This window comes from Gasterosteus aculeatus, chromosome 13 (assembly GCF_964276395.1).
Source record: "Gasterosteus aculeatus chromosome 13, fGasAcu3.hap1.1, whole genome shotgun sequence".
Classification (NCBI taxonomy): domain Eukaryota; kingdom Metazoa; phylum Chordata; class Actinopteri; order Perciformes; family Gasterosteidae; genus Gasterosteus; species Gasterosteus aculeatus.
In genome coordinates this window covers 6,767,778-6,789,077 of record NC_135701.1, presented here as the reverse complement: position 1 = coordinate 6,789,077, position 21,300 = coordinate 6,767,778, and the positions used below count along the sequence as shown (strand labels likewise).

General features: G+C 42.9%; 1 protein-coding gene across 1 annotated transcript; it reads left to right on the top strand.

Annotated features, from left to right (window-relative positions):
* The first annotated feature begins 572 nt into the window (after positions 1–572).
* On the top strand, positions 573–19,928 carry loxhd1b (lipoxygenase homology PLAT domains 1b). The gene is made up of 42 exons (XM_078087173.1): positions 573–2,774; positions 3,141–3,255; positions 3,521–3,601; positions 3,773–3,957; positions 4,153–4,251; positions 4,363–4,511; positions 5,360–5,483; positions 5,838–5,947; positions 6,163–6,303; positions 6,390–6,525; positions 6,907–7,067; positions 7,145–7,231; positions 7,387–7,522; positions 7,613–7,767; positions 8,148–8,302; positions 8,383–8,459; positions 8,547–8,743; positions 8,996–9,188; positions 9,412–9,572; positions 9,708–10,020; positions 10,366–10,517; positions 11,387–11,520; positions 11,670–11,815; positions 11,929–12,033; positions 12,113–12,241; positions 12,326–12,490; positions 13,317–13,498; positions 13,578–13,694; positions 13,837–13,999; positions 14,463–14,617; positions 14,691–14,900; positions 15,026–15,152; positions 15,565–15,773; positions 15,976–16,161; positions 16,255–16,382; positions 16,655–16,772; positions 17,276–17,453; positions 17,691–17,876; positions 18,219–18,389; positions 18,521–18,653; positions 18,854–19,009; positions 19,090–19,928. The coding sequence occupies exons 1-42, from the start codon at positions 2,513–2,515 to the stop codon at positions 19,568–19,570; spliced, it is 6,768 nt and encodes a 2,255-aa protein (XP_077943299.1). The 5' UTR covers positions 573–2,512; the 3' UTR covers positions 19,571–19,928.
* Positions 19,929–21,300: the final 1,372 nt, after the last annotated feature.

Below are 21,300 nucleotides of genomic sequence, written 5' to 3'. Positions count from 1 at the left end.
TTGGAATCCAAACGCAAACGAAGGTGTCTCCCTCTGCCGGCTGTAATAAATCCTACACGCAGACTGTTAATAAACCGTCTCTGGGAGAAACGTCTATCCTTTAATAGAGAGGTTGTGTTAAATAACAATCTCAGGCTATTAAATACTAGTCCATAGTCTGGACGCACACAAGCAGTATTTTTCTACTAGTTTCACAAGTTATCAGCAGAATTATTTTGACAACAAACACACAATATGTCCTGCAATAACTAATAGGGCAAGTAAAAACACATCAGGCCAACTTTAACATGTATACATTAATAATTCCAACACAATATTCTAATATGGATTGTTCTCAAATGGGCAATTTTTTATTTTAATTTTTCGAAATAATAATACATTCAGTCGTTTTACTTAACAGCCAGGCACAGTGGCTTCTTTTACTTAAATAAAAGCTCTATATACTGTACAACATGAACAGGGAATATATTGTGAGGCAGCGCGTCATTTCGTAGTATCCATCGTGATGACCACGAGGCGGCAGCATAGTACACAAAAAGGTTTAAAGTACATACTTTCTACTCAAACAGTAAAAGTAAAGTGACATTACGGATAAATCATGCTTCTTCCTCAACATCTGCTTGAGGCCGAAGCGTCGACTCCAGCTCAGCACCCATGCAGTGAGGCTGTTAGCACCTAAGGGGGGGAAATGTGTCCAAACAATGTTCAGAATTACTAACGTTATGTCGTCCGACTTTACCGACTCTGGTTAAGGCAATGTTAACTCTTATAATTAAAACAGTATTCGGCTCGAAAGTTAAGGCACTGACCTTTACTTTAACACCATTAAGTCACCTGAAAATATTTCACAATCATTTCTATCAATAGTTTTACTGGAAAACACCGATTTAGGAAACAGTGCCGTTAGCTGACCTAATTAACAAGTAACGTTAAATGCTAACTAGTTATCCAGCTAGCGTTAGCTCGCGTCAGCTAGCACTAGCTAGCGTTAGCTGACCTAATTAACAAGTAACGTCAAATGCTAACTAGTTATCCAGCTAGCGTTAGCTCGCGTCAGCTAGCACTAGCTAGCGTTAGCTGACCTAATTAACAAGTAACGTCAAATGCTAACTAGTTAGCCAGCTAGCGTTAGCTTCTCACCAGCTTCAGCTGGAAGTGAGCAGGCGGTTTTATATAACTTTTCACTACATTTAAGCTTGCTAATGTAACTTTACTTTGTAAATACATTGTTTTTACAAACTAAACGTGTTAAGCAATATAATGAACATTATTACGCTTTGTTCAAAATAATTATAAATGAGGTTCGGTTGCAGCTGGGACATTTAGCTGAATATTGTTTTGATTAAATGAAAATCTATTGGCAAATAACGTTGATTGGATTTGTCTGTTTAACGGTTTCAGCTTCACAAATGTGGGGATTTGCTGTTTTTTCTTGTTGGAACAGTAATTAGGACGACACCACATTAATTATGAATGAAAATAGGTTATTGGTAAATCAAAACAGTTAAAATGATTTCAATCGGAACCAGCTGCAAAATTAATGCATTTATAATATGTAATTTTATAATCAGCTTAAAATACTTTATTTAATTATACTTAATTGATATAATTATTTCTTATTACTTGATGCCTTTTCTTAAGAAATATATTTAATGCAGAATTTGTATTTGTAGTATTTTATACAGTTTCTTTTTTGATTTTGCAGTTGTCTCTGCAGTGGCCAAAGATCACACAATTCCACTTTTCCTTCTTACAAAACGTGTGATTAAAAAATAATACAAAAAATATAACATGGAAGTGTAAACTACAATGTACATTGTGATAAAGGACCTGAAGAAATGTATTCTTTCTTATCAACAAGAGATTGCAGAAGAGGTACTGAAGTAGATATTCTAGCAGCGGGGATTTTTTTTGTCTGCTCATAACATGCCAATGATCATTTCTAATGAGGCCGCAGCATCTGCTTTAGTTGTAGGTCAGGGCGAGCAGCAGAGAAGGGCTTCCCCAGCAGGCTGCCAAACAGCATTCCGTGTGCTCTGACTCGGACGTGTCGTCACTCCTCCGCGGGCTTGGGTCGGCTTAATCAAGTTTCACCAGAACACACAACAATCGGTTACAGTTACAAGGTAGTAAATAAATTAAAGATGCCTACAAAAAGAGAAAGAAAAAAAAAACAAGACAGAGTGGCGAGGAGGAAACCAAAGATGTAGATGACGATGACTCAGGGGATCAGGAACCAAAGTCCAGGAAGAAAAAGTAAGCAAGCGGGTGATTCCGAGGACGCTGGAGGACTAAAGAAGACAAAGTTTCCCATCGGGGCCGGAGAGGACTACGAGAAAAAAGGACAGGGATAAAGAAAGGGTCGAGAAGAAAAAGAAAGCCAAAGAGGTGAGTTGAGCAGTGACTCTCAGAATTTGGATAATGAAGATAACGACAATGACTCCAAGAGTAAAAAGGGAGGAGATGCACTACCTGATGTGATTGATCAAGGAAGACCTCGGTCACAGAAAAGATGGGGCCAAAGGATAAAAAATCCAAGAAGAACTCTGATAAAGAGGAAGAACATGCAGCTGGGGAGGAAGCGGAAGGGAAAAAGAAAAAGAAAGTAAAGAAGAAGAAAGGGTCTACTAAGGGAGATAGTGAAGAAGACACCAAGAAGACGAAAGGAAAGAAGAAGAAGATTGAAAATTACGCTGAGATCTATGAGCGTGAGCTTCGCAGCTACGAGGCAGAAAAAGTGGAAAACTACGAGGATGAGTATCATAAAAAGAAAGGTAATTGAAAAGTTTTCATCTAGATTTCTTTACACACAAACATTCACTCTCTAACACACAGAAACACACTGGCAACATGCACTCCATTCACTGAACATGTCCTGCTTTTACCAAATCTTTCATGTCAGTGGCATCGTGGCATCTAAATTCTCTTATACAGTAATATTTATGTACCTTAATATTTCACTCTCAAATTGACGTAAAATCTGCCATTTCAAGGTACTGCGCATTATTATCAATATCTGTTATTTAACGTGTTTATTCAGAGGCTCATAGTGTTTGCTATTAAAGTAATGTTTGCTCAATTTAATGGAACTTTTCGCATCAACTGTCCACATTGGCATCACGTCACCAAACCCCCCCCAGTGTATGAGGTGGTGACCATCACTGGCGATGAGCCAGGAGCAGGCACCGATGCCAACGTGTTTGTCACTCTGTTCGGAGACTACGGCATCACTCCCAAAGTCCACCTGGCAAGCAAGTAAGTCCCCTGCAAAGAGGATTCTGTAGATCATTTCAGTAAACAGCTCATGTCTAGCCAGAGGCCTGAGATCCTATATTTTGAGTTACTTTTCATGCTTGAACTAAACACTGTCCCCCCCCTACGCCTTCTGGCCACCCGGCCCCCTCTTCCAACAGCACAGAAAAGAAGTACGTATTCATGAATTAGATTTACAATGAGTTTGCACAACACGGTTTGCTGCCTGGCTTTCCCAAATGTTTTTGTGACAATTTTGTGATTCCAGGAGCCGCACGGCCTTCGAAAGAGGCAAAACTGATGTTTTCCGAATTAGAACTCACAATGTTGGACCTTTGGAAAAGATAAGGTACGTCAGACGTTTCACCCACGATCAAGTCGGTCTTTCAGGACGGCGCCGATCACCTTCACTTTGACCGAGACCAAACACTGCTGGCCTCGGATCAGATCAATACATATTTGTTTCTTCCCCTAAATTTGTTTAAAAGAAGAATGGGTCTTATTCATTCTGCTGCTTTAGGATTGAGCATGACAACACGGGCCTGAGCGCCAACTGGTTCTTGGACAGGGTGGTGGTGACGGATGTGATCCGGCCTCACCTGAGGTTCTACTTTGCTTGTAACAACTGGCTCAGCAAGGTGGAGGGGGACTGCCTTCATGTGAGAGACCTGCTGGGTAGTATGGACCCCATGGTCATCCCCAAATGTATGTATACGCAGATGTGTGCACAACTACATGTGTAACCCTTTCAAAACTGGTAATGACATAATCAATGCACTGCATTTGATGGTTATTTATCTGTGGAATTCAAACCCTCCAGTGAAAACGAAAAAAGAACACCAATACTTTTTGAGCATTTTCAGAGGGGTTGCTGGTGGTTGACACTGTTTGTGTTTACAGATAACAAGTATATCGTGAGTGTTTTTACTGCGGATGTAAAAGGCAGTGGAACGGATGCAGACGTCTTCATTAATATCTTTGGGGAGTTCGGAAACACAGGTAAGTTACAGATGAGCTGACTCAAGAAGGGAATCCCAGCTTAAGTGCAGTTGATTCTTTTCCCGTCTGACATCCACCTCGTAGACTTTACAAACATTTTTGTTGTTTAAGGTGAACGGCGACTTAACAATGACAAAAACAACTTTGAGAAGGACACCGAAGACAAGTTCACCATCGAGGCTCCCAACCTGGGTAAAGTGAGAAAGATCTCCATCGGCCATAATAACAAAGGCTCTTCTGCAGGGTGGTTTGTGGACAAGGTGAGAAACAGTCAGATATTGTTTTGTGAGTCCAGAGTCACTCCACTGTTTGCATCATGTGTAATGAAGGGATTTACAAACATCTTGAAACAAAACTCTCTCATGGGGTCTTACTGTACCTCATTCTGCTCAGCTCTGTGCTTGTGGGCTCCGTGCTCCCTCCAACACACAATGTGCTCAAATGACTCAAGAGTTGGGTCAAACAGACACACACACACACAGATACGTGTCGTCATTCAAGCCTCTGTGTAAGTGGAGACCGTGACCCGTTAAGGGATTGCATTACGGCGCATTACGACAGATGAGTCGGTAGTTAATCATATCCTATTTGCATTGCACGGTTGCTGCTGTTGAGGGAATGTTGTCTTTTAGCAAAACAGTTTTTGTTCCTGTTATAATAGGCTTTAGCCTATTTACAATATTGCATGATAGTAAATGATTTACGTTGTAAAAACAGCTTTTTCCTGCAAATGATTACAGGATACTAAATAAAAACAAAGCGATTCAATATTTTTAAACGTTCATAAACTAATTAGCTGCCATTACAAGTTATACATTTAATTTCAGAGGACAAACCAAGAATCACTTTATATCAGAACATCACAATTATACACTAAGTTATATAATCTGCAATTAGCAATTAGCGCCGATTTTAACCTCTAAACTGACTTATTATTACCTGTTACTTTTATTTGGATAGTCATGATTTAAACCGAGCAACCTGTCCTGTCTCGAAATGTTCTCTCTAAAAGAAGGTGGCCTTGCTTTGCAGTAACATTTCAGAACATTATCTACATCAGACCTACAAATGCTGGCTGTGTTCACCATCTGATTTACTTTCAATACAGGCAGTTGTGGACGATATGGGAAACAAACTAGTGTATGAATTTCCAATCGGTCGTTGGTTTGCCTTTGATGAGGACGATGGGAAGATCCAGAGAGACATTTTGGTGGGGGCGAGCCAGCCCACAGGTGAGCCTGGAATAATACCCTCACATACACCTCGTGTCAGCTGATTCAATCATGGCAACGATGGACATGAACTTAAACCTAAATGATTTGCTCCATTGTGGAGCAATGATCCGCTTGCCTTGGCTGAAAAACGCGTTGCTGTTGCTAAGCAACCGATCGTGTGCTGTCTCTCCTACTCCAAACATAAGGAAGTGTTTTCTGTGTGAGCATCAATTCTTGTTCCAAACTATCAAATGTATTCGGGCAGTTGATCTTCCCGGTCCCGCTCAGCCTCGTGGGGAGAATGGGTGAAGTGAACCGTGGTCGCCCGCTGGCAGATCCTCTGATAGCCTGACATGAAACTCTACCCACCAGGTATCGTGTACAACGTCCGGATTGTTACGGGAAACGTCCGAGGTGCCGGCACCAACTCCAAAATCCACATTGTGATGCACGGCTCGAAAGGCTTGAAGAACAGTGGCCAGGTGATGACAAGATAACGTGGACAACTTGTACCTCAGTTTAAAAAAAGCAATGGCTGCTTCATTTTCACGTTTGTTCTAGTGGTAATCAAGTTTGTATTTTGGGGACGTTCAATTTCCTTTTTGGTGCTTAATAATCATCGCTTTTCTATTTTCTGACTGCGTTACCCCTAAACTAATTCACACCACTGAGTATGAATGTACGTATTTGTATCCAGGTGTTCTTAGAGGGGGGGCAGTTTGAGCGCGGCCTGACAGACATTTTCAACGTGGAGATCGCTGCGCTCCTCAGTCCCCTCAGCAGGGTCACCATTGGACACGACAATGATGGAGTCAGTGCTGGGTGGTACTGCGACAAGGTAAATCAGGAAATGCACAAGCACTTTGCAAACACTACAAAGTGGCAATTTACTGTGTTCAGTTGAATCCTTGGTTTTCTCCGTAGGTGGTGGTTTTCTGTCCGTTCACAGGCATAGAGCAGACCTTCCCGTGCTGTAAATGGCTGGATGAGAAGGAAGGAGATGGGCTGATAGAGAGAGAGCTCTATGAGATGGTCTCACTCAGACAGAAGAGACAGAAGAGTGAGTTAAATGTAAATATATATGGATCGTCTGCAGCTGCAGGAATCACGGCCATTGTATTTATAAAAAGCACTGAGTACTTGAAAACTCCATTCAAGGCTCCATTATAGGTATCATTTGCATAAGGACTCCGGGGGCATTGTTGTTTCTTTCCTATTGCTTGTGAAATGTCTTATAAAGAAAGGTAAATGGCCCGTGCAGTTATTTAAGTAGCATACTTGTTTTCTTCTGGTTCAGAAGAATCTATAGCAGAATAAGGAATAATCAATTTACGCAGCTTTGCATCGGCTTAATCATTTTCTGTCCACACAAGTTACCACTGCCCTCAAATGTATCAAGAATTTAAAATGTATGGATCTGATTTGACTTGATTGTCCTCAGAGCACCCCTGGTCTTTTTGGATCTGGACATCGGACATTCCCGGTGCCGGGTCTGATGCGGACATCTCTCTCCAGGTGTACGGAGAAAGGGGCAAGAGCGATGAGCTCCGACTGGACAACAAAACGGACAACTTTGAGCAGGGACAAGTAGACAGGTTTATGGTGAGTTCATACCACGCACTTTTATCAGCAACTAAATAAGAAGACTTTATGGGCAACTTTTCATCCTGATCTTACAGATTGAACTGCCTGATTTGGGAAAATTGACCAAACTCCGCCTTTGGCATGAGAAGAGAAATCCTTTTGCAGGATGGCATCTCAACAAGGTGAAAAAAGATCTTTGATAGTAATCTGCTGGTAGTAATGGATTCACATGCACACAGCTGATTTTGGTATGCTTCTGTATTTATGATATAAGGCCTGAACGATAATCCAGACACATTCCTTTACATGTATCGAAGCGTTGCATTTTTCCAATTAGGCAACTCTGATGAAGACATTAACAAAGGAGAAGTATAAGTTTCCTTGTGGCCGCTGGCTGGACACAAACGAAGACGATAACGAGGTTGTGAGGGAGCTTCCCGCCATGGGAGACTCCATCGCTGAGCCGCTGCCCGGTATGTCGATGCACCTGCACTCACCACGACCAGCCGCTTTGCAGAACATCATACGGTCAAACCTGATGGCGTTATGTTATCCTTCTGCAGTGATCAAATACAGAGTGACAGTTTGCACGGGGACGGTCGGCGGCAGCGGCACCGATGCTTCCGTTTTTCTAAATCTGATTGGAGACCAGGGGGACACTGGAAATCGACAGTTGGTCAACTGCAAAAACAACGTCAATAAGTTTGAGAAAGGCAACGTGGGTGCATTCTGTTCTTCGTTGTTGGACATACAGCTTAGTGAAATATCACAGTCTTTGTACTCTCCTTCTTCATATGCTTCACATGACAAGCGTTTTTTTTATCCTGGTCTTTGTGTTGAATCGAAATCTGGTGCTTGCTGTTTCTGGTGAGGGGGGAGTAGGTTCCTGACTGATAATGAACTTCATCCCACTAACCCTTAGGCATGGATTCTGTCCAGCCTATGGTGTATTTCATCAAAATATTTTATCTGGATAAACCAGACTCTGCTGACGAGAGTGCTTCTATGTAAACTTTATATAACTTCTTAAGCGAAACACTGCTATATTGAATAATTACACATTTTTATAATCTCTTATTTATCTTTTGGTCCTTGCAGTTGGATGAGTTCATAGTGGAGGCAGTAGCCATCGGGCAGATTCGCAGGGTGAGGATAGGACATGATGGCAGGGGTGGAGGCTGCGGATGGTTTCTTGATAAAGTGATTGTAAAAGAGGAGGGACAGACTGACGCAAAGGAGTTCCCCTGCAACAGGTGCATTAGTCTCGGTGTGAATACAGTGAAAATGTGCCGTGCAGTAATCGATGTAATTGATGAGAGTTTACTCACCGCAGGTGGCTGGACCGCAACGAGGATGACGGACAGATTGTTCGAGAGTTAGTGCCGTTCTCAGATGGACAGCGACTTTACAGTGAGTTTGGGGAATCTTGAATTTCATTTTCAACGCTTTAACGTGAACTCCCCATGACGCTCCTGTTTGTGCCGCTGCGTGTGTCAGACGTTGACTACCACATCGCGGTGAAGACGGGTAGCTTCGCTGGCAGCAGCTCAGACTCCAACGTGTTTGTCAAGCTCTATGGAGAGAAAGGCGACACCAGTACGATGACGCTTTTGGTCTCCGCCAACAACCTGGGGAACTACTTTGAGACGGGCCGCATGGACATCTTCACAGTGGAAACGTTTGATATCGGACAGGTGACTGTACTTTATTGAAGGCACACATCGTAGGGTGGCTCACTTTGTAGCCTTCTTTCCTAGATTTGGATTAGTAGTATCGTTATCTTTTATTAGACCAGGTCCCACTATGACACTGCTTTTGTAAACTTGTGGATTTGTGGAAAAATGAATCAACGCGGTCTTTTTTCTGACTCAAATGCATGATGCAGGTAAATGCATGAAAATCCTTTATCAAATTCATATATTGTCATCCATTTCATCTTATTCTAGATCAACCGGATTATGATTGGCCACACCAACAAAGGCATGCATGCTGGCTGGTTCTTGGACAGCGTTCAGCTCATGGTTCCAGTCCATGGAAAGCAATACATGTTCCCCAGCCACCGCTGGCTGTCTAAGGACGAGGCCGATGGAAAGACGGAGGTGGAGATCTATCCAAGCGAGATCCTGGACATAGAACAGCGTAAGCAACACTCTACTGCTATTAGAAGGAACTGCTTAGATACGCACGCGTTCATTTGTCTTTTCTTTGATGTGGTAGAAAAGACAAATGATTTGTTGTTAACATTTTTAGACTTTTTTTTCAAATTGCACTACCTGATTTGCGTTCGGATTATTGCCAACATTTGTTCCTTTATTCCTATGCTGGTGTATGAATTTCCTCTCATTGCATATGTTCTTTCCAGTGATTAATTATGAGGTGACAGTAGTGACAGGAGATGTGACTTTTGCTGGTACCAACGCCAGAGTGATCATCCAGATCTACGGAGACAAAGGGAAGACAGAGGTCATCATCCTCGAAAGTAGATCCAACAACTATGAACGAAACACCACAGAAATATTCAAGGTATCTGAATGCACACATAACTCGCGTCAATGGCGGAAAAATGCGCCTCTGTAGTTAAATCTTAAAGCTAAAGAAAGAAAAATACATTGTCACGATGTTACATTTGAGTGAAAACAGCTAAGAACTGTTCCTCAGATAGAGGCCAAAGATGTGGGGAAGATCTTTAAAATCCGCATCGGTCACGATGGCTCGGGGATCGGATCAGGCTGGTTCCTGGAGACCGTGGACGTTAAGCGTCTAATCTTGGCCTTGGTGCCCAAAGAGAAGAAAAAGGAGGACAAGAAAAAAAAGAAGAAAAAGAAGGAGGATGTGGACGAGGAGGGAGGAGAGGAGATGCAGGAGGTGGTGCTGACTTACAGTTTCCCCTGTTCGCGCTGGCTGGCCGGGGGAGAGGAGGACGGCGAGCTGGTGGTGGAGCTGCTGCCCGACGATGCAAAGGAGCTGGAAGGTATCAAATGTAACCCCCCTGTAAACGGCACAACGGGAAAATGCTCTAGAACTACCTTGTTTTTCTTTCTAACATTTAAAACACACAGTAATACCAATCAAACTACTAACTCCGAAATAGTTGAAATATTCTTCACCCACAGTGTGGTGCAGCTGCTGGTCATACACAGAAACTTTCAGGGTGATGAAAAAGTCATTGTTTCATTCTTTTACACAGGTTTGGGTCTGTGTTGATGTTGCTAGAGATGCATGATTTGATTTTCCTTTGAGTTTCCTGGCCCACATATGCAACAGGTTAAAGAGGTTTAAGAGGTGTGAGTAATTCGTCCCTTGTATCGTCTCCCAGTCAACACCTATGAAGTGTGCATCTTCACTGGTGACATGGCCGGTGCTGGGACCGACGCCCACGTCTTCATCAATATTTACGGGGAGAATGGAGACACCGGAGAGCGATATCTCAGGAACTCGGACAACCTCAACAAATTTGAGCGGCGGCAGGTATGTTGCGTTACACTGGGTTTTTTTTTTTAATCGGCTGAAGAATAAAGTTAGAAGTGCAATGAATTATATATATTTTTAAATAATTACTGCAAACGTAACGCAAACGTAAAAAAGTTCAAATGGGATTGTTTAAATTGGGCAGGCTGATATTTCAGCTTACCAACATAATTTCATTTATTTAGATTCGGGAATCAGCCGCATGAGAATTTTTCCGTCCGATGGACTGAGGGACCAAATATTTTTTGGGGCTTAGGTGTCAAATACAATATAACATTTAATTAGGGTGTGCGGTTCATTATCCTGAGATTATCGCACCACAGTGGGAAGTTCTCCAGCATGCCAGCCAGCCCTGACTGTGAGGAGCTGTGAGAAGCTGTGAGGGATCCTCTGTATCATCAGACCTGTCCTACTTATACTCATTACTTAACCCGAATTATTAATATATCATTACCTCTGGTTCAGTGGGAACACAAAGCTCACGCCAGAGATCAAAAGCAACAATAGCCATTTGTCATCGAGTGGAGGTAATGTTTGTTTACAAAAACAGCCAGATATTTATATTTATTTCATTATGATTCCTATAATGTGGTTTTGTTGAGACTGTGATAGGGGCTTTAATTCATTGATGTAGTGGCGGTGCACCCTATTCAGAGGTGTTTCTAACTTTCTCCCCTTTAGATATGATAATAAATATAAGGACATTCAGGGTCGATTAGGATGCATACATCTGTTTTAATTATTATATTCTGCCACCCTTGTGTGTTTACATTACAAGGTAAAAAAAAGAAGATGCACTTATATTTGAATCTTCAGTAAAAAGTGTTGTCTGTAACAGCCCAGTAGTCCCTGCATGCTGTGCTTTGCAGGAGGATGTCTTTATCGTGACAGCTGTTGACTTGGGTTCATTGAAGAAGCTACGAATCCGTCATGACGGCACTCGTGCTTATTCATCTTGGTACCTGGACCGTGTTGAGATAGTGGACACGAAGGATGATACAACGTAGGTGAACCCAGCATGCAGTTTGTGTGGGGTTTTTTTCAGTTATCAAGAGAAATTTTCACACACTACTGTGGGAGTATATTGTCAGGTAATTATTTGAATGGATAATGATGTGTTGTTAGTGCTTATCAGCAGTATTTCTTCCGCAGGTACTATTTCCCATGTACGCGCTGGCTGGCAGTGGATGAGGACGATGGACAGATAGCCAGAGAGCTGGTTGCTGTGGACGAGGCCTTCATGAGGAAGGATGAGGACGAGGAGGGAACCGGCCCAACTCTGGGGCTCGAGCAGAAATGTAACTTTCTTTCAAAACGGGCTCCTGTTTATGGAAGAGGGGCGCGTTCAAAGGGAGGCGAAAAGAGTGTGAGGATGAAACAATGTACTGACTTCTTGTATTCGATCTTACAGCCATGTCTACAACATATACCATCAAAATAAAAACCGGGGAGAAGAAGTATGCGGGGACTGATTCCAACGTCTTTGCCATCCTATTTGGTGAAAATGACGACACAGGTACAAAAACACACCAACATTCTGGCACTCCTGTGGTGACCTTCAGCTGAATGTTATTGGCTTTGAATGTCACTTACAGGGGTCATCAACCTCCGGTCTTGTAAGAACTATAAGAATAAGTTTGAAAAGGGGATGATCAACGAGTTCACTGTGGAGGCGGTGGATTTGGGAGACCTGGAAAAGCTTCGCATTGGCCACGACAACTCAGGTGGGGAAAGAAAAGGCTCTACTGACTAAAATGAAGCAGCACGGTTTGTGAAAGTGAATGACTAGATACCGTTATTGCAACCAGGGGGTTCATCTGGCTGGTTCTTGGACTGGGTCGAGATCGACGCCGCCTCTCAGGGTCAGAGACTGCGCTTCCCATGTGGCCGCTGGCTGGATAAAGGAGAAGATGATGGGGCGATCGTGAGGGATCTTTATCCCGCCGAGTTACAGACTGAACTCTACATGCCATGTGAGGGCACAGCTGTGGAAGAAGTGCTGAAATCCATTAGTGAAAGTAGTAATGTGCTGATCGTACCCTCAAAAGAGCTTAAAGTTTTACTCAAGTGACAGTGTGGAGGCATGCGCAGGAAGCGTGTTTAAAGCACTCTGTCTGAAGAGGGTGCTCGTAAGATCCTTGACTCTTTGATTCTGCCTTTAACAAGTGTCATTTCGTCACTGTGGAGGCCTGCAACAGTACTCGGCTTCTTGATTCACACACGGAACAGTCCAAACCACAAAACTGCAGTAGTAGATAATGTATTATTTTCACTTTTAACAAAAACAACATTACAGATTATAACACAAGGTCAAAGACTACCAACGTTTCCCTCAACACGCTCACTGCAATCTTTGTGCTTGCTCAAGTTAACTCTTAAACTCTTTCTAAAGCAGCTGATCATCATCATCATGTAATGAACTGTTTTACATTATCAATTCACACAACTAACAGTAGTTTATGAAGAAACATTAAAAAAATTATGGCAACTTCAGAATTTATGGTGGAAATAAATAAAGTCGGAAATGTGCCAGAAGAGGAAACAAAAAAATTGATTGGTCGCATTTGTGTGCAGAGGCCACGCCCACCTTAATGTTATTAGTATAGAATGCAAAATACGATTTTATGTTGCATTAACACACTTTTTGGGTGTCTGAAAATGTTAGTTTTAGGGGTCTCCGTACCAAAACTGCAATTTGTGAATTTCCACTTCTCTCACTTTAAGCATATGAAACATAATGTTGAATTGTGAATTTACATCCGTCTTACTCTCGTAACAAAGCTGTCCTCTTCCCCTCAGTCGTCCCTTACGAGATAAAGATATACACCAGCGACGTGTTTGCTGCGGGAACAGACGCAGACGTGTTCATAGTGTTGTACGGACGTAAGGGAGTGTGCACACAGCAGAAGTACCTGTGCGTCAACAAGAGGGAGAGACGTCTGTACTTCGAGAGGGGGGCCGAGGACATGTTCATCGTGGAGGTGAGCGTGTGGATTGTGACTCCACATCCTTTTTAAGGTGGCGACTTCATCTCCAAACACTGTGTTGCCTCTTTCCCAGCTGGAGGATGTCGGTGAGGTAATTGAAAAAATCAGGATAGGACACGACAACAGGGGCACCAACCCCGGCTGGCACCTCGACAGAGTGGAGATCAGACGTCAGCTCAGGAAAGGAAAGGTACTGAAAGCGCACCGGGCCCCGTGCCCTCATTAAACTATTAACAATTAAGTAACACCTTTTTCGCTCACACGTCTCTCTGTGTCGGATATTCTTTCCTTGAGTGTCGGGTAGGCAAGGATTCATTTTGTTCTGATTGTAGGGTTCAGAGACAAACATCTTCCCATGCGAGTCCTGGCTGGCCAGGTCTGAAGATGATGGGGAGACGGTGAGAGAGCTGGTCCCCTCCGACATCATCACTGAGAAACTCCTCCGGGATGGGAAGCTGAAAGTGACTGAAGAGGAAGTGGAGGATGCTTTGGAAAGTAGGTTATCCCGATTTCAGTGGTGGAATGAAACATTTACTACAGTGCTGTACTTAAATGTGCATTTAAGCTGTAGGCTATTATGTACTGCTAGATTAAATGTACCGTTTAAACCATTTATATTTGACTGCAAACATTCCCTCTTGGATGCCCCAATGGTAGATAAAGTAATGATGTCATGATAAAGTGCCCTTAGAATGGAGAAAACAGGGCCGTTATTCTGCATAAAGAGCATTTCTGTACTTATGATACTAGAAGTACACAAAAACATTCGTTTGGTTTAATAATATAATATAATCAATGGTTTTTATAGTAATGTCCATCCATCCATCCATCCATTAAATGAAAATGTGAAAGTGGTCCCTCGTTACAAAGAATTATCACCTGACTATGCAGCTCAACCGCTCAGTTTTATGAGGCTTTACGGTGAGTTTCATGTTTGTGTTTTTTCTTTCCTCGACAGCTCACATTTACAGCGTGTCCGTGCGGACAGGTGACATGTACGGAGCAGGAACTGATGCCAACGTCTTTCTCACCATCTACGGAGACCTGGGAGACACAGGAGAGCGCAAACTCGCCAAATCCGAGAAAAACAAGAACAAGTTTGAGAGAGGAGCGGTTAGTGAGAAAAGTCTCATCAATGTTGGTGTCTAAAGTTACCAAATTATGTCAAATTCCCTTTGCCTCTTAGGTGGACACGTTCACTATTGAGGCTGTGGACTTGGGCCAGGTGTTTAAGATTCATATTCGTCATGACAACGCCATGATGGGAGCCGACTGGTACCTGGAACAGGTGGAGGTGCTGGATCAGGATTCAGAAGAGGTTTACATGTTCCTGTGTGAGCGCTGGCTGTCGAAGAAGAAAGAGGACAAACGCATTGCCAGGACATTCTTCATCAAGGTTTGTTAAGTTGTGGTTAGGTTTTGTGTGTTTGTCTTTGTATTTCGTTTTCTTTTATCTGTTCCTGTGGTAAAATTAGTTCTGCATAATAAATGAGTAGATTGTTTGTTATTCATCGGTTTCAGGGGTACAAAGGTGAAAGAAACACTGATCCAAATATCAGCAAAATGCTCCAAGCCAAACTGGGACTGGACAGAAATGCCAACAAGAAGAAAAAGAAGAAAAAGGTGTCAGCTTTGGAAGAAGGTCCAAGTAAGGCCACACAACTATTCTGTGTGTTTCCCAATGCGGCTGCAGTACGACAACAACAGTGTGCTTTCTCCAAATGATCTTTATCACTTAGAAATTGGCTGAAAGTATTACCACTCTGAAAGTAGTATATCACACCGACAAGGCTTGAGTGTACGCACCGAGGGGACCGACGTGATTATTTAGTTTATCGGTGAGTTTTAGAGCTGCTGGTCGGGGGACTCACTTACTCTGAGACAGAGTCACGGCTTCCTGTTTCCCCGAGCGTCCAGTCCTTACGCTGCGCTAACACCTTTCTCTCAATAGATTTATATTTACTGTACAGACGAAAGAGTCTTAGAAAGAACCAGATGAGCGCAGTTTACAAAAATGTAAAATGATTTACGAGCTAATCTGATTCTTCTTTTCTGACCAGTCATCCCCTATCATTTCACCTTGTCCACTGGGATGGATCGTGATGGCAGCACCACGGCCCGGGTCTTTGTCATTATCATCGGGCCCAACGACGTTGAGACCGACCGGCTGTGGCTGGACCTGCCTGAGGGAAAGAAATGCTTCGCAGCCGGCACCATGGAGCACTTTGTGTGTTACGGAACTGACGTAGGAGCGATCAAGAGGGTGGAGGTGAGAATCTATGACGCGCTCTGTTGCTAAAACTGTCTTCTCCCTGCTGCCTCCTCGAACGCACTGACGGTAAAAAATTAAAACAAAGCCATTATAGCTCAGGAATATTTCATTCCAGCTGTGCCTTCCGGTGCCTATATCCCACAGAATCAAATGATATATAAATTCCCACTCCTGCCTCCCCCCTCCATGTCTTCCTCAGCTCGGCCATAACGGAGTCACACCAGAAAGCTGCTGGTTGGTGGACGAGCTGTCGGTTGCCGTGCCAACCAAAGGTATCAAGTACATTTTTCCATGTAAGTGCTGGCTGGCTAAAGACAGGGGAGATGGTCTGACTGCCAGACTGTTCAATGTGCTCGACTCCAGCACCATCAACATCACCCGCAAAGTGAGTCATAGCGCTTCAAATACGACACCGCCTTCCCCAACAACATCATTTGTCTCTTCCTGATCCTGTATACTCTGTTACTGTATATTTTAGGTCATTTATTCAGTGTCAGTGGTCACAGGTGACACTCAGTGTGCGGGGACAGACACCAGAATTTTCCTGACGGTGTTTGGCGCCAACGGGACGACAGAAGAAATGCTGCTGGCAAAAAATGAGGACAGGTCGGTCCTCTAATACCCCTCTGGTTGTATTGATCACGCTTTCATTGAACAAAAATACACTTATTCGCTCTCTTATTGTCACTTAATTAAATTAGATTACATTATATTTAGCTGAAGCTTTTATCTCCGCTTTAATGCTGCTTTGTTCAATATTTATATAATAACAGTGTATCACATGACATCGTGATCGAGTACAGTGATCAAACATCAGAGAATCAACACTTTAATATTTAACTATGCACTGTTGTGTACTGTATATAATTTGCGTTTAGGTTTGAAAGGGACCAAGAAGACACGTTCACTTTGGAGGTCGATGACATTGCTCCTCTGAAGAAGATCAGAGTTCGGATTGATGGCTCTGGAAGTCGACCTGACTGGTTTCTTGACAGGGTAATGTAAATACCACTATACTACTTTCTATAGTAGCGGCGATTTGTGAGGGCCTATCAAAATAGTATAAATAGTATAGTATAATATAAAGTAGTATAATAGTAATAGTATAAAATAAAGAAATATAGGAAGGTATTTTTAGAGATCTTAAAGCTGTTTGTGGCTATAAAGGAGCTTTGCAGTGCAAGTCCTAGAAATCGCCCCACGTGATTATGACTTCAGTTTGGTCTGAAGACCATACGTTCTCTGAAATCGTGGAGTTAAAAACATGTTAGCTTCTCAACATCTCTGCTTGAAGCTCCAGGCTACTTGCATCGCACACCCAAATCTGTCTATCTGCACTGTATATATATTTTAAATACCGGTTAGTTAAATTATGCATATTTAAAGAAGGTAATTCATATCAAAGAAGAAGTGCTATTGGATATACATCCTCTGAAATCATTCACCTCTGGAGACTACAGTGATGTAGTTTTCTAATGTCTAAAATTGAATGTCTTTAGATGCTGATGCAGAACCTGACCACAGAGGAGACGTTTCTCTTCACTTACGAGAACTGGCTGTCAAAGACAAAAGGGCCAAAGAGGACGAGGGAGTGTGAGCTGCCAGCTGTGGTGGACGAGGAGGAAATGGTGGAGAAAACAACCTACGTCATCCAAGTCCAGACTGGTGATGCCATAGGTGAGTCTCCCTGGTTGCTTGCTAACTTCCTAAACAAAAAGGATGGAGGAGTAAAGGAGCTTTATGGCCGTACGAATCATTTTACATTTCACAAAAGCACTCTTAATTAAGGCCCTGTATTTGTATTCTGTAACATGTAATGGTGTATTTTGTTTGTGATAACTTCTTTTCTCTGTAGCATCCACACAACAATACTAGACATGTATAGTCCTCAGTTCTACATACCTGTGATTTTAGGTGCCGGCACTGATGCCAACGTGTTTGTGATGGTGTTTGGGGAGTACGGAGACACTGGGACGCTGCCGCTGAAGCAGAGCACCAACATGAACAAGTTTGAGCGTAAAATGAAAGATGTCTTCAGATTCCCCGACATGTTGAGTCTGGGAGAACTGTCAAAAATAAGAGTGTGGCATGACGACAAAGGTGAGGAGAAAGTGGGCGTCAGAACAACACAGCAGACAACGACTCATACCTGCTGGCGTGTGTTTTAACATTAAAATCAGTCTTTTTGAACCAGCCAGTTGGTGGCTTTTTGGCTGCGTCCTAAATGATAAATTCAGCACCACCTCCAGACGTGAGTGGTGTCGATCCTTTCATCTTACTCTCGGCAAGAAAGCAATAAAATGTCACACTAGTTCCTCAGTCAATTTGATAAGTTGTCAAAAAACGATGTTAAGATACATTGTGAAATGATCAAACAGAAAAAACATGAACGCATTGAATGTACAAACTGAGTGGACTCTTCTTGCTCTTTGGTGCAAACAGGCCCTTCGCCTGGTTGGCGCCTGGATTACATTGACGTGAAGGACGAGGCCATGGACCAGACCTTTAGGTTCCCCTGCGACCGCTGGTTGGCCAAAAATGAAGACGACAAGCAGATAATGAGGGAGCTGGCCTGTGCCAACAACGACGCTATCGACCTCAGTGACAAAACCAGTTAGTAAAAGCGCGAGTGTGGGCGCGTGATGATTACAAGAACGTCAAGAGGCGAGCGGCTCATCACAGCCGCTCGCCCGGGTGTCAAATGAGCGCAGTGCCACAGCGTTTGTCTCCCTTCGTTGCCGCAGAATATGAAATTGCCACGACGACTGCGAACACGGACGACGCCTCCACCACAGAAAACGCCTGGATTGTGTTGGAAGGAAGGAAAGCTCGCTCCAAGGAGTTTGTTTTGGAGAATAAGAAAAAGAAGTTCTTACGGTAGGTCTTCAAATGGAGTCCCATTACGTGGGTTTACATAATCTCCTCCCTCTCTCACACGGTTTCTCTACCTCCTTTTATCTTCACTCTCTGTTCTCCGAGCCTTGGCTCCCTCAAGACGCATTGAAGAAAAACAGTGAATTTTAACCGTTTAATGCTCAGAAATGATTCGCCATAACCTTTTGCGTGCCCTTTCACAGCGGCGCCACCGACACGTTTGAGTTTTCGTCAAAGCACGTGGGGGAGATTGCCGGGATCTGCGTCGGCCACATCACCAAAGACGGAAAGAAGGTGAAGCATGAAGCCTTCTGGCACGTCATGGAGGTGGTGGTGACAGAACAGGAGCTGGGAAACAAGTAAGATGAACATCACACGTGCTGCTCTATGTCATACAGGCCGCCATGGTGGGGGACTTGAAGCCGTGCCTTCTGTTTAGGTATTTCTTCCACTGCGATGCACAAATCCCCCTGGCAGCCAAAAAGGACAAATTCCTCACATTCGAGTGCTTCAAGTCCATCGAGAGCTTCGCGAGCAAAGTCCGCAAACTGGTCCCCGTCAAGTACGAAATCATCGTCATCACCGGGGACGTGAAGGACGGCGGCACGGATTCCAACGTTTTCATCACCATCTACGGCGTGAACGGGGACTCGGGCAAGCGCCATCTGCGCCAGAGCTTCCGCAACCTCTTCGAGCGAGGGCGAACCAATCGCTTTGTTCTGGAGATGCTGGACCTCGGGGAGCTGCTGAGGGTCAGAGTGGAGCACGACGGCAGCAGCCTCCACTGCGGCTGGTTCTTAGAGTGCGTGGAGGTGACAAACACAGCCAACTCGGTGACGACCATCTTCCAGTGTGGCAAGTGGCTGGACAGACGCAAGGCCGACGGGCAGATTGAGCGGGTCCTCTACCCCAAATATTAGGAGGATGCGTGTGGGCGAGCGGGTTCCTCCAGATGGAAACGGATACACCGGAATTTAGTTGTACGTCAACTTTTAAAGGAAGCAGCTTTTCTTTCTTCTAAAGCTTGTGCCAACTCTAGAGCATTGGTCAGCCTCTTAAGGATTGATTTAATAATAAAATGATTGTCCGATATGTAAAGGCTTTGGAACAGGTGAAGCAAATTCTAGTCCACAGAGAATATATTTTTAAAGCAGTGTAATCCGATAAATTGGCAACACATTTTTTATACGGATCCCTTTAGTTTGATACAATACTGTTTCTAAATGATCTTGAGCGGATTTCATTACTGTAATAAAAGCAGACATGTGCACTGATACAGATTTATCTGTGATGTGTTAATATTTGTATTTCTAAATGTTTACTGGAAGTTAATATAAAACCAGAGTAGATTAGTTCTCAGCATTTTAGGCAGTTTATTTGAAAAACACATACAAAAAGATCATATACAAGACAATAAATAAAAAAGAGACAGAACAGTTTGGGTTAAGCTATGCAACTTTTTGCATCATCATTAGTAATAAATACAGTACAAAATCCACCCAGAGTGAATCTAAAGATTTTCCACAATATTCAATGATCATGTTATTCTTCATTATGATTTAGCTATTGCTTTCATATTATTGATACATACTTCTACTTTTCTATAAAATACTCAAGATCATAAAACATTGCGCGGTAACAGCAAAACAGCAGTGTGTTGTACAAAGATGGCCACTTCCCTTTTTCACTGGCAGGTTAATAATCAACATTTTTTTTCAGCAGCAAAGAAACATCTGAAATATTCAAGAAGGTACAGCATCATAATAAACACATCTACAGAGCTACTCCCACATACACATAGGAAAACCTGAGAAGGACATGCATTAAAAAGCTTGTGCTTTAAGTTCTACTGTTCATTCCGGTTCATCAGCTTGAGTTAATACTATGGCTACTGTCCAGTTCACTCTGGAGTAATGGGGTACACTGTGGAGGACACGGGTAAGGCCAGTGAGAGCACGAAATGAAATAATAAGACCAGCCAGCTTTGTTCCAAACAAATACACGTCATAATCATTTTTGCGAGTTAGTAGAGTATTATTAAGAAATGCAACACCGAAAACGTAAGTAGCTTATTATACCCAGGTGTAGAAGACGCTATCTATATTGTATAACCACAGTACACCAGAAGTTTGCTCAATAAGACCAATGGCTCAAGTTAGCATGTTAAATACTTCCCAAAATCCCACACAAAGCAACTGCCAGCAATACATTAGGACAAATAAAAGAGCTCATTATGGGAGTCCTTAAAAAATAAAGCGCAAAATTGAGATCTAGATATGATGGAATATCATGAAAATAAAACCCAAACAGGAAATAAAACATGACCGATTATGGGAAACGAAGCAGTATCATATAACGAAAAGCAAGCGAATTGTGGAGCCGCACTAAGACAAAAAAAGGTGGTCTGCTTCAGATCGAGCACGGCTCATGTTTCGTAAAGGAACAGATTTCAGAGCCAAATCAAGAGGTGACATGAATGGAATGTAATCCAGATCAACAGCACCATGCTGGCTAGAAAATGTGTCGGGAAAACACTCCCAAGTCCCAATTTTTTTAACAGGTTCTTTTTTTTTTCTCCTTTGAAAAAAAACAACAAAAAAAACAGACGGCATGCAAAAGCATCCCTACCGACCAATGCATAATGAGGTAT